Genomic DNA, 13361 nt, shown 5'->3' with positions numbered 1-13361 from the left:
TAAAGAATTAATCATCTTTATTAGAACCCACTCCATTTAAAGTCACTAAAATGCATGAAGCACGTTACATTACAAAAATATACTCAACATATTACAAAGACAGTCATTCAGAACTTACAAATATTACAAAAAACACTGCTCACAGAGACGAGTTTTTTTTCACAGGAGGCCTTAAAATATTCACAAGTAGATTCTTTGGGCCCGTAGAGCATCTTTTCATCTTCTCACAGCTAGTCACAGCCAAATAAATACACCACATAATAATACAAAAATACACTATGTTGGCTGAGAAAACCTTCACAGATTTGAGGTGCTCTGACATTAAAACGTTACCCTAAACATAAATCATACAGAGAGCGAGTTCAGGCTGCTGATCGAGTCATCAAACAGTTCAAGAGTTTCTTCCAAGATTAAAAAAAACAACAACAGACTCCTCTCTTCCGCCAGGAGAAGCTCAAGCTTCTCAGGTGGCTGTTGTCCAGCAGCTCTGAGCTTCACGGTGCACGTCCCCTTAATGAGGCAGGACGCAAAGAATAACCAGGAAAGACGTCCTCAGACTCCGTCAGTTCACTTCGATGGTGGTGTTGGGAGAGCTGCTCCTGTGGATGTCCTTCCTCAGCTGCAGAGACACACAGCTGAGCCAGCTCCGGCTGGTGGGCATCTCCCCCACCAGCTCCCACGTGTCCGTCTCGTCACAGTACCTCTCGATAGTGTCGTGATATCTGCAGGATAAAAGGATTAGAAGAAGAAAGTGGGTACACTGTAAAAAAGGTGTGTCTAAAAACGAGATAAAAACATTAAATCTGAGGGAAAAGGTTCTGAAAACAAGTGGAATTATCTGTCCATGCATCAAGATATTTTCACTTGACAAGATTTCTTGAATTAAGATTGTTAGATCTAGAAATAAGCACATCTACAGATGCATTTAGAAGGCTTTAAATAAGCCAGACATGCTGGTTTTAAGATCAGCTTACTTAAAAAGTAACTTTTTATAGCCCCAAAATAAGTGAAATATACTAAACATAAGCGTAAAATAAGCATAAAATGCTGGTTTTAAGATGAAGAACAAGTCGGCAGAGTCCTCCTGCAGCAGTCTCTCCCAGCTGCAGAGCCGGAGGGGATGTTAACCCCTTAGCGTCCAGTCTGCAAATTGCTAACAGTTAGCTCTGTAGCAGTACAGTGTGTATGTGCTAACAGTTAGCTCTGTAGCAGTACAGTGTGTATGTGCTAACAGGCTAACAGTTAGCTCTGTAGCAGTACAGTGTGTATGTGCTAACAGGCTAACAGTTAGCTCTGTAGCAGTACAGTGTGTATGTGCTAACAGTTAGCTCTGTAGCAGTACAGTGTGTATGTGCTAACAGGCTAACAGTTAGCTCTGTAGCAGTACAGTGTGTATGTGCTAACAGGCTAACAGTTAGCTCTGTAGCAGTACAGTGTGTATGTGCTAACAGTTAGCTCTGTAGCAGTACAGTGTGTATGTGCTAACAGGCTAACAGTTAGCTCTGTAGCAGTACAGTGTGTATGTGCTGCTGCTGCAGGAGGTGTTTACTTAGCGATCTCTGTTTGTTTACAACAAGCACCAGACACTCTGTGCACAGTTAGTGATGCCGGTTATTTCACAATCACTATGTTTATGATCAGCGGAGAAGCTGTGCATAATTAGCCATGCTGGTTTGTTTATGATCAGTGGCTGACTTTGTGCACAGTTAGCGACGGCGGCCATAGTTGCGTCTCCCGTATTTAATCCGTTGCGGTGATCGAAAGCCATACGTCCCCTTCCTGAAACACGGCTAGTGAGGCACAAGGGTTAATCCACAGGAACTAAAACGGGAACTAAAAGCCACCTCTGTGCATTCATCTTTGCATTTCACCTCCATCTGAACATCATGACGATTTGTTCAACTAGTCTGATTTCAAACATTATCCCTGTTTATTCTGTGCATTTATTCTTGCATGACTGATGGTTGAATGAATGCAAAAGAGGATGCACAGAGGGACAGCATGCTTCCTGGACTCCTTTAAAAGTTCCTGCTGAGATTAAAAGACCATTAGAGCAGTAGTTCTCAACCTTTTTGAGTGGCAACCCCCAGATTAACATGCATGTTGTCTCACTGAACAGAATCTCACAGTTCAGATCGGACAAACTCAGTTGATACGAAGAATTTTGGACAAATAATGAAGCAGACAACAACTAAAACATCTCTCTGTCTGTGCATTTATATATATGTTTTATTCTATTGTTACTTTTAATCTAGAGTGTGTAACAGTCAGCTTCAAGCCAGAGACTCCTTGTAACAACTTGATACTTTGGGATTTGTCAGAAAAGACACAAAATTACCCAAAAAAGAATCAAATTGACCACAAAATGACACAAAATTAAGCAAAAAAAGACACAAAATGACCACAAAATGACCAGAAAAGACACAAAATGGCTAAAAAAAGACTAAATTACCAAAAAGTTACATTAAATTAAGCAAAAAAGGACTCAAATTGACTACAAAAAGACAAAAAATGACCACAAAATGACTAAAAAAAGGAAACAAAATGATTAAAAAAAAGACACAAAATGACCAAAAAATACACAAAATGACCAATAGCTGCATTCGAGAGCCCCTCACCTGTCCCAGCCTTCTTCTCCTCCCAGCACGTAGATCTTCCCGTCCACCACGGCGGCACCGGGCCGGTAGCGTCGTTCCTTCATGGGGGCACACATGGTCCACTGGTTGGTTTTGGGGTTGTAACACTCCACCTTGTCTGTGTTCTCTGTCGAGGCGTGCCATCCACCTGGAAGAACCAGCAGGAGATTTAACAGCCACGTCATCATCCTGCTCCGTTTCATTACAGACTGCTGTGTTGGTGAAGTGTTACACACCTATAACATAAATCTTTCCTTTGAGTGTGCAGGCAGCTGAGCCGGAGCGAGCGATCTGCATGGGGGCCACCTCGGTCCACACGGACGTTTTAGGGTTGTACACCTGAGCCAGGTCGGTGCCGTCACCGTCCTCTAGAACTGCTCCACCTACCGACACAGAGACACACACAAAATAAAATATTTGGAATAAATAAGTACTACCTCAAGAAACTGTGCATGTGTGTTCTGCCCTACAACGTCTAACTGCAGTAACTATCAAAGGGTAAAAATTGTATGAAATTTGGCCAGGAGTCGTTTTTTATAATTTTTTAAATTCCATGATCCAGTCTTTGTAGGGCTGGGCTCTTTTTGGTCCCATTGACTCCCATTATAAACACATATTTTTGATACACTGTAATCCTGACATAATATAATGCTTTTCCCATGGAGTACCCAATAAATCATCGACCTAGTCAAGGCTGTAATAACATCACCCCAAATGTTCCACTTTGCACCTTATTTTTGAAAATATTGCATATTTTGTGTTTTTGGCTTTGAGAAAATCAGGGTTTCTTATGACAAAAAGGGCATAAAAAGAAAAAAAAAGAAGAAACATTTTTTGTTTTGCATTACTGTAAAATGTTATAATAGTAATACACAACCAGACTTCAGTAACAACAATGTTGTTGTCTTCTTTAAGCTTTTATATTTTGTTTTCAGTGAAAAGACATTTTCAAATTGATATTGTTATAAGTGTATTTAAAAGTGTTTAACAACTCTATTCAAAGATTTGTGTATTTTAGACTTATTATAAAGTAATGTTATATTTTAGTCTTAATGATTTTATCTCACCTTTTTACTTAATCAATATGTAGATAATAACTTCCCTACCGAATAAACTTATAATTTCTATTATTCTTGTCTTCACTATTCAACTCAAAGAAGAAATACAAGACTACACTGGATCACAGTTTTCTTTGGTTTTGAGTTGGATTTTGTAGTTACTGCGATTTTTACATCATTATTTCTTTGCAATAAAAGCAAAATTGGAATCTAAAACTTTGTTACAAGACAAAACAGACATCAAGTTAAAACTCAATTTTGACCAAAAATGTAGTTACTGCAGTTAGACTTTGTAGGACAGTGTAGCTTGTGTTTCCTACCAGTAACATAGAGCAACCCATCCAGGGTGACCACGGTAGGACTGGTTACGGCCATCTTGACAGACTTGGTGAACTGCCAGCAGTTGGTGTGAGGGTTGTAACACTCCACCGAGTCCAGACGAGACCGGCCCTCCCAGCCTCCCACCGCGTAGACGAAGCCATCCAGCATCACCAGGCCTGAGGGGAGACAACACCAGTTATACAGTCACTGGGCCTCATTTATCAAAGGAGCGTAGAAACCAGAGCAGATCTGAGTGTATATTTGGTCTTACAACAGGGTTCAAGTGAGATTATATATATATATATATATATATATATATATATATATATATATATATATATAAAAAATGTATACCTGATTCAGATGGCTCGCCTCGAGAGTTTAGGACACCGAACAGTCTTAGTTTTTATTTATTTCCCTCTTTGGATGCTCTCATAACAAAATAATATAGCAACAATGTAAAGTAACCAAAAAGTACAAGAAAAATTATAATACTCCAAGGGGGAACGTCATATATACTAAATGTTTAAGCTATTAAAATAATTTTAATAATTTGTTTTTCTAATCTTACAATCTTAATTTGTTTATCTAATCTTAGGAAATTGGCGGTATTTAGGAATACCGCGATTAATCGTGAAAACGGGTAAACGTGACATCCCTACTTGGGGATTGCACTTTAACACTGTCAGCTATTTTTACTACAAAGTATTTAAAAATATGTAATATATACATTTTAATAATTTGTATTTCATTTGGGAGAGAGCCTCACCTAACTCGGAGCGAGCTACGTTCATGGGATCCATCTCCATCCAGGAGTCGAAGCACGGGTCGTAGCGCCACATCTCCCTGCTGGCCGAGCCGTCAGGAAACTCTCCACCCGCCAGATACAGAGTGGAGTCTGCAGGGTGGAGAAAACATGTCCTCTCAACTCAAACTTTATTTATGAAACACATTTAAAACAATTGGTTGCCCATTGGTTGGTACGTTGGATGGATGATATATTTAGGCAGAGCAGGCTATCTGTTTCCACCTGTTTACAGTCTTTATGCTAAGCTAAGCTAAGTGTGTGAATGATGAGCAGAGAATGCTGATGCACTGCCTCCTGTTCCTCTGTGGTGAATAGACATTGGTGTGATTTTCCATATTGATATGGCCTTTTGTACTGTTGTTCATCTGTTCTGCTGTGCACATCTTCTTAATTTGCTCCTCAGGTACCGGGGTTGCTGACGATAGGTGGGGGAGGTTACAGTTGAGGAATCCAGCATAAAGGTCATGTATTTTCATTTCATTTTGTTGAATATTTTTTTAGGGGTGCACCCACAAAATTAAGGAAAACGGTGCCGATCGATCAACACTGTTTTCCTTAATTTTGCGGGATCGGCGATCAGCTGATTCTTTTACGTCAGACCGATCTTATCTACCTCTATAATAACCCCCCATGGGGGCGAAGCAGTGCTCCCAACTTTTCCCAAACTGATTTTTTATTAATAGAAGCCCCGGCCATTAATTGAGGAAATACGGTTCAATAAATAAATAAATAATAATAATAATTAATAAATTCATTGATTTCTAGACATCCTTTGTGTCCTATGCCGTATTTGAAGGGTCACAATATGGAGGATCATTATCCAGTCAGTCATGAATGAGTTTTAATGAATGAGTTTTAATGTTTCCTCACCAGACACCACCAGGCCGTGTTTGCTCACAGCGAAGGGCAGGCAGGCCAGATTCTTCCACTGGTTCGTCACCGGATCGAAGCTCTCCACGCTGCGCAGCACCACCTTGTCGTCCTCACCGCCGACTGTCACGATCACTTCAGATGTCCCTGTTGCCATGGCAACAGGAGTAGAGGGGGAGAAAAAAAAAAAAAAAAAAAAGGAGAGAGTGGAGGCACTCTGGCCTTTAGATAGATATTCCACAAATGATCCCCTGGAGAACAAAACATAGTCCTGTGCAGGGCTACAGCTAAGGATTATTCAACATTTACTGTTCTGTTGATTCGTTGTTCTGTCTATAAAACATGTTAAATAAATAAAAGTGTTTACCGGTGGACCTGCGTGGCCTGGCTCTGGGGCAGTAGAGCTCTGCTCGGCGGTCCTTCAGCAGCAGGTAGTCCTTGGCCTCTGAGATGAGCTTCTGGCAGCCCTGGTTCTCCTTCACCACGTCCAGAGACTCGATCACATCGTGGAGGTAGTACGGGCTGATGAGAGGCAGCCGGATGTGTTCCAGGACCTTTAGAGGGACGGAAGGAGAGTGACACTCCGTCACAGAGCCTAGTGTAAAGTATGATCTATAAAACTAGTTTCACATTTCAGGAAATACACTTATTCGCCTTTTTGCTGAGAATTCGATGAGAAATTTGACACCAATTTGTCACGTTAATGCATATTAAATATTAGGCTACAACCAGGAGCTGCTTAGCTTAGCACAAAAACCTCAAGTATGGATTAACCCTCTGAGCTCTGTAGCAGTAGAGTGTGTATGTGCTAACAGGCTAACAGTTAGCTCTGTAGCAGTACAGTGTGTATGTGCTAACAGGCTAACAGTTAGCTCTGTAGCAGTACAGTGTGTATGTGCTAACAGGCTAACAGTTAGCTCTGTAGCAGTACAGTGTGTATGTGCTAACAGGCTAACAGTTAGCTCTGTAGCAGTACAGTGTGTATGTGCTAACAGGCTAACAGTTAGCTCTGTAGTGTATGTGCTGCTGCTGCAGGAGGTGTTCACTTAGCGATCTGTTTGTTTACAACAAGCACCGCACAGCATGATGGGAAAAAATTGCATGATGGGGAAAAAAAGCTAAAAAAAATCTAGTTGTAGTCTTGTAAATAGTTTCCCTGCTAGATTGACAGTCTGTCTAAAATCTCAGTGTGAGACTAGAAACTCTAAACACTAAATGTCTTTAGATGTGAGCAGGTGTGACACCAGAGTTTTCCAGGAGTCTTTTCCAAATCTTTTAAAGTCTTCTGATGTTTAGGTAGCATAAGATGAGATATGAGAGTCGTGTGAATTATATAGAAGATGCAACTTGTGTAAACTGACCTTTTCAAAGCTCTGTTTGCGAGACGAACATTTATTCAGCCACGACATCGCCGCCTCAAACACCATCTCCTCTTTAGGCACGTTGAGATAATCGCTGGCGATGATTTCTGTCAGTTTGTCCACACACAGAGACAGGAACTCCTCCTGGTGGGAAACAAAGGCACAGAATAAATAAAGTGTGAATGAAAAACTGCTTCATAAACAGACAGAGTTTATCTATGGGAGCTGATCAGCTGTCAGCCTCAGTCCTGCTGCTGACAGGTGATAATCTTTATTAAGCTCCTTTCACATATGAAACCCTCAACACTGCAGGTTTAAACCTGCTGCTATAGTGAAGGCAGTACTGGTCTCATTTGATGGTAGTTTTTTCTGCTTTTTCATTTAACCAGAGAAAACAACCTTCTTGTTCTCTCCATTTTTTAGACTTGCTTTCATGTGATGTCTAATTTTTTATCATCTTTTTGTTGTTATATTGCTTCTACCCATTTGTTTGCGTTTTTGTATTTGTGCATCTGTATTTATTTTTGTTTTTTCAAGATACTAAGTCATTATTTCGACAAAGTTAGTCATAATAATGAATTAGTATCTAAAGCCCTGTTTTTAAGTCTTTTTTTTTTTTAAAACCAAAAATGGTTAGGGGGTACTTGGCTAAAAAAAATATTTCACAGGGGAACATCACTGAAATAAGGTTGAGAACCAAAGATCTAACAAACTTCCTTAAGCCTAAAATAATGTCGTCCGACTGCCCATCAGTCCGAACGGCAAATATACTCAACTTACACAGCAAAATCTGTTTTTTCAGTGTTGATAATTTTGAGTAGGTGAGTGTTGTTTTTGGTGTTGTTTTAACATTGTAGTGATCAAAAAGCTTCTGCCAGCGTTGTTACATGTTAACACCTGAGTTAGATTCACTTCAGTTGGAGTTGATTTTCAGACTTCGTGACTTGTATGTTCGGCTAACGACAGAATGCACTTTTAATGTGTCGTAAAACAAAACAATGAATGTTAATCATCACTATCATTAGTGAAACGAATTAACATGATTTTAGTGTTAAAAATACACTTTATTGTGTCAAAGTGACACAATGTATGTTAAAAATTAACACTCAGTGAAAGGGAATAACACGACTTTGAGTTAAAAGTGCACTAAAGTGGTGTCATAAAACAACACCAAGGGTGTCAAATATTTAACACTATTAAAGAGTTAAAATATTAACACTTTTCAAAGTGTAACTCTAACTCAGAATCAGTGAGAACTACATAAACTCAGCAAAAGTGTTAAATTTAACACTGAGTTGAATTAACACTCCCGATTTTGCTGTGTACAATGATATTTTAAAACAAATGACTTTTCACACAATATTTAACATTATAGATTAAATTGTGCTCCATTTTGACCAAGTGTTTTACATACATTCAGACTTGTCGACAAGTTTAAACATGAGTGTAAAGATCAGGGAATTATCAGTCATTAGGAATGTAAAAACACTCTCTCACCTGCTGAGAAACGCTGCTGAAGTGTTCGTGGATGTAGTCCATGCTGCGTTTCTCCAGCACCTTACAGGAATGAGCCTCAGCGAAGCAGTGGATCCCGACACAGTTCATCTCGTCCATCTGGCGCTCCATGAAACGACAACAGGCCTCTCGGACCGCCATCACGTCCAGGAGGTTGGCTGCTGCCAGCAGGGCCTGAAGGAGCGAAGGAGGAGTTGGTTTACAGCTCACGGTCTCTTTAGGACGGTTAGTTAGGGACGGGAATGGAAAAGAGCTAAGGCAGGGGTCTCAAACTGACGGCCCGCGGGCCAATTGTGGCCCTCGTGACGATATTTTGTGGCCCCCAACTTGATATGAAAGTTTAATGTGAGTTTTATATGAATGGCACTTTACCGTGTTGTGTGTGGAAGGTCCCTTTAATTAAGATAAGATAAGATAAGAAATACTTTATTCATCTCAGCAGAGAAATTTAGGTGTTCCAGCAGCCAACATACACACAACACAACACAACACAACACATGTATACATACATATTCCACCTATACAGAACATGAGCCCACAATACAAAGCCTAGTATAGAGGAAGTGGAATGGATGGTCCATGTGCATTAGTAGCTGTTACTCATAGATAACACTTACTTTTTTGGTAATTTTGTGTCTTATTTGATAATTGTGTGTCTTTTTTAAATATTTGTGTGTCTTTCTTAAAATAATTGTGTCTTTTTTAAATAATTTGTGTCTTTAATAATTTTGTATCTTTTTTTTTAAATAATTTTGTGTCTTTTTTTGGTCATTTTGTGTCTTTTTTTTTTTAAAAGTAATTTAGTGTTTTTGCAGTCATTTTGCATCTTTTTCTTGCAATTTTGTGTCTTTTTTTGGTCATTTTGATACTGCCTCCAGTGGCCCCCAGGTAATTATTTATTATCAGCTTTATTCTTTATCGATTCTCTGATAAAATGTTCTGTGTAGGAAAAAAAGAATTGAAGGCCATGTTGCATTGAGCATATTTAGCATATTTCTGGCTTTTTCACCTTTGCTTGAATTTACATTTCCAAAAAAGAACAGAAATGACAAGCAGCATGTATAAGCTGCAAAAATTGAAATAAAATTTAAGTTTAAAAAAAAATAAAAAAATATGTGGATCATCTGAGGCGCCACCACCTCGAGGCCTATAGCAACATACCTTACACACTGTTTGCTATCCAACTGTTAATATGTTTTGTTTGTTTTGTTAATAAAATGTCGGGGAGACTGATGTCATAATAAATCGGCATCAGCCTTAAAAAACCTGTATCGGTCGACCACTAGTCTAAATATTTGAAAGCTGTCCTTGACTCCCATCCCTAACGGAAGTAAAAAACACAAGGTAAAAGCAGATACTGTACCTGGACGTTAGCTTTAGAGATGTAGACCTCTGATGTGTAGGCGTAGCTCACCAGCATGCCGATCATCTGAGGCTCAACGCCGTTGATGGCAACACGCTCCTGTTTGGACTCGATCAGGTCAGTGGAGAACATGGCCTGGAGAGCAGAAAACACTCAGCTCAGACCTGCTCACAGGGTTGTGGAGAAACATCTGATTCCTTATAAGGTCCTGACATGACTCTCCTACTGAACACCTCAGGGACTGAGGAAATGATCAGAGATTTCTGCAGGTTTAAGCCTCTTCAGCCAGTGAATACCTGTGGGCTGGACATGGAGGTGGTGCCAAGTTCTAAGTATCTAGGTGTTTACCTGGATTTATCCTATTTACCCTCAGGGATAAATAATGTCATTTTGAATTTGAATTGAAAAAAGATTTTTTTTAAAGATTTTTAAAAAGTAGAATTACCCCCCAAAAATATGTAAAATTACCTAAATAACATGTAGAAATTACCATTTTTTTTTTTAAATCACCCCCAAAAATATGTAAAAATACCCAAAAGAGATCTAAAATTATCATGAAAAATATGTAAAATTACCGAAAAAACATGTACAATTACAAAAAAAAGATGTAAAACCACCAAAAAACCCCGCAGTTTTATGCAATGTTAAATTACACAAAAATATGTAAAATTGCCAAAAAGAGATCTTAAATTATCCAGAAAAAATATGTAAAATGACCCACAAAATGATGTAAAATTACCAAAAAAAGATGTAAAATCACCAGAAAAAAAACAGCAGTTTTATGTAATATGTTAAATAACCAAAAAATATGTAAAATTACCCAAAAGAGATCTAAAATTATCCTGAAAAAATATGTAAAATTATCCTGAAAAAATATGTAAAAGTATACTGAAAAAATATGTAAAATTACCCCGAAAAAATATGTAAAATTACCAAAAAAACCAAGCAGTGGACGGCTCCTCTCTCTCCGTTGCAGGACGGAGAGATTCAAAAGATCCTTCTCTCCTATTACTATTATTGTTATTATTATTATTATTCTCTCCTACAGACATCAGACTGTCTCATTCTAACAGAGATTCTACCAGACTAATTGAATTAACCCTCGGGGATAAATAAAGTCATTTTGGTTTTGACTTGCCTATGAGGAGAGCTGCTGTGTTTACCTGGAAGTAGGAGCTAAAGGAAGCGAGCACGATGCGGTGGCAGGGGAACTCCTGTCCTCCGCAGCACAGCGTGACATCACAGAAGGCGTTGTTGAGCCGCAGGCTGTTGAGGCCCTGCAGCACCGTGTTGGGGTGCCTGGCCTCCACGAACAGGTAGTCCTCGCTGCTCAGGAAGGGCTGAGGGGCGGCGGCGGCGGCGCTCGAGTCCTCCAGGTTCACCGTTGACGTGACGTTAAAGATGAACGCCGATCCGTTGTCGAATGTTTCACTCATGTCTCACTTCAGTAGTTCAGCTGGAGGCAAAACAAACAATAGTTATAGGACAGTTTGAAGACACATAAAACCCAACGGTCTGAATATTAGTGATGTGTGTGTCGAGAAATCCAGGAAGTCTTTTATGAAGCGTATTGAACCTTGTTTCTTTAAGGGCGAGTGACGTCATTGATGACATTTGAAGCCTCGCTTGTTCAGGGAATGGTTCCAGTGTTGGCGTGATATATGAACATATATGAAGCTCAATGGATCCCCACAAAATTGAGTCCAAGCACAGTGGCAAAAATATTCTTTCTTAATAAAAATTAAGTCATCATCATCATCATCATCATCATCCCCCCAGTATTCATGAAAAAAAAATCACTGTCTAATCTTTGTAAAACACAACAATAATTTTAACTTAAACATCTCATGTCCTATTGGATTGATGTAAAATTACCCAAAAGAGATCTAAAATTATCCCGAAAAAATATGTAAAATTGACAAAAAAAAAGGAAAATTACCCCATCCCCCCAAAAAAAAGAGTAAAATTACCGAAAAAATATGTTAGATCACCAAAGAACAGCAGTTTTATGTAATATGTAAAATTGCAAAAAATATGTAAAATTACCAATATGTAAAATTAAAAAAAATATGGAAAATTACCCAAAAGATATAAAATTACCAAAAAATATTTAAATTACCAAAAAAAAAATATGGAAAATTACCCAAAAGATATAAAATTACCAAAAAATATTTAAATTACCAAAAAAAATATGTAAAATCACCAAAAAAACAGCAGTTTTATGTAATATGTAAAATTACAAAAAAATATGTAAAATTAAGACGTTGAGTGTAAAAAGAGACGTTGTTGTTGTTGTTTTTTTACATTAATAAACTTTTATCATTACCCATAAATTAATTTAAAAAATATGAACGAATTAATGAACCACACAAAATCAAATTAAACTGTTCTTGGTAGTGATTATTCCCATGTTGACACTGTCACAGACAGAGAAGAAACCATCACAAACAGTTGAAATGACAGTAAAGGTTTTGACCAGCAGGAGGTTTTTTATGCACATGAAGCCTCGAGAAATGAACCTTATTTTGAAGCACTTGGATGAAAAGCTTCAGGTCTTCATGAGGCTCCATGAGGACATCACTAGTGAATAACAACTAGTTAGCTAGTTGTCAGTAAGTGAGCTCTGACGTCAGAGTGACATCAGTGAAAGCAGCGAGGCGGAGAGACGAGCTGAGGTTTGACTATTAACGACTAATGAGGCTTAGTGGCGCAAACAACCGTTAGCTCTCCGCTTTCACTGCTCCGCCGTGTTCCGGTGGAGACACACCGGGTACCGACAGGCGACGTTAACCGTTAACACGCTGTAAAGTTACAGTATATTTACCTGTTAGACATAGTCGTGACCAGTAACGGTTGGAGCCCTCCCTCCTCTTTCTCCAGCTCGGTCCTCCACCCGTCAAACGGTAACGACAGGAATTTAAAGCCTCTCACCGGAAGTCCCGCCCACGGGTCAAGAGACGTCATCGACGAGTACTTCCGGCTTCGCTTCAGTTCGGTTTCAAACAAACCTTAGAAAGTTTTAACCCCCTCAAACCCCCGCAAAATTTGAAAAACCTCTGCAAAAACGTACTTCTTTTTATTTATTTTTATTTTTTTATTTTTTTTACAAAAAGATCAACATAAAAACCCACTTTAAACACACCGAAAACACATCTTTTTTTTTTTTTTTTTTTTACAAATACCACCCAAAAAATTACAAAAACACACATAAAACACACACAGGAAAACACAAAAAATGACAGAAACACACATAAAACACACATTAAACATACAAACACAAAATAAATCACAAAACACATAAAAAACACACAAAAATTGTCAAAAATCATACCAAAAAAAACATTAAAGACAAAAGCTTGGTTGCAAAAACTTGGTTGAGGTGGGTTTTTTTTTAACCTTTGCTGAAAAAGGGTTGATGCACTAAATTGG

General features: G+C 38.6%; 1 protein-coding gene across 1 annotated transcript; it reads right to left on the bottom strand.

Annotated features, from left to right (window-relative positions):
• Positions 1–12847, bottom strand: si:ch211-256e16.3 (kelch-like protein 20). The gene is made up of 12 exons (XM_059347135.1): positions 12757–12847; positions 11096–11388; positions 9933–10067; positions 8552–8743; positions 7055–7198; positions 6061–6247; positions 5694–5840; positions 4785–4913; positions 4015–4191; positions 2873–3019; positions 2619–2784; positions 1–722 (listed from the first exon to the last, which is right to left on the bottom strand). The coding sequence occupies exons 2-12, from the start codon at positions 11366–11368 to the stop codon at positions 563–565; spliced, it is 1857 nt and encodes a 618-aa protein (XP_059203118.1). The 5' UTR covers positions 11369–11388; positions 12757–12847; the 3' UTR covers positions 1–562.
• Positions 12848–13361: the final 514 nt, after the last annotated feature.

Source organism: Centropristis striata, chromosome 13 (assembly GCF_030273125.1).
Source record: "Centropristis striata isolate RG_2023a ecotype Rhode Island chromosome 13, C.striata_1.0, whole genome shotgun sequence".
NCBI lineage: Eukaryota > Metazoa > Chordata > Actinopteri > Perciformes > Serranidae > Centropristis > Centropristis striata.
Note: the sequence above shows the minus strand (reverse complement) of the source record. Positions and strands in the feature narration are given on the sequence as shown.

Excerpts from the sequence above, each read along its gene's own strand:
- si:ch211-256e16.3 (XM_059347135.1), bottom strand. The coding sequence starts at position 11,368 with ATGAGTGAAACATTCGACAACGGATCGGCGTTCATCTTTAACGTCACG. Across the intron at positions 4,192-4,784 it reads CGTAGCTCGCTCCGAGTTAG|GCCTGGTGATGCTGGATGGC; the intron begins GTGAGGCTCTCT and ends GTCTCCCCTCAG. Across the intron at positions 723-2,618 it reads GGAGAAGAAGGCTGGGACAG|ATATCACGACACTATCGAGA; the intron begins GTGAGGGGCTCT and ends TTTATCCTGCAG.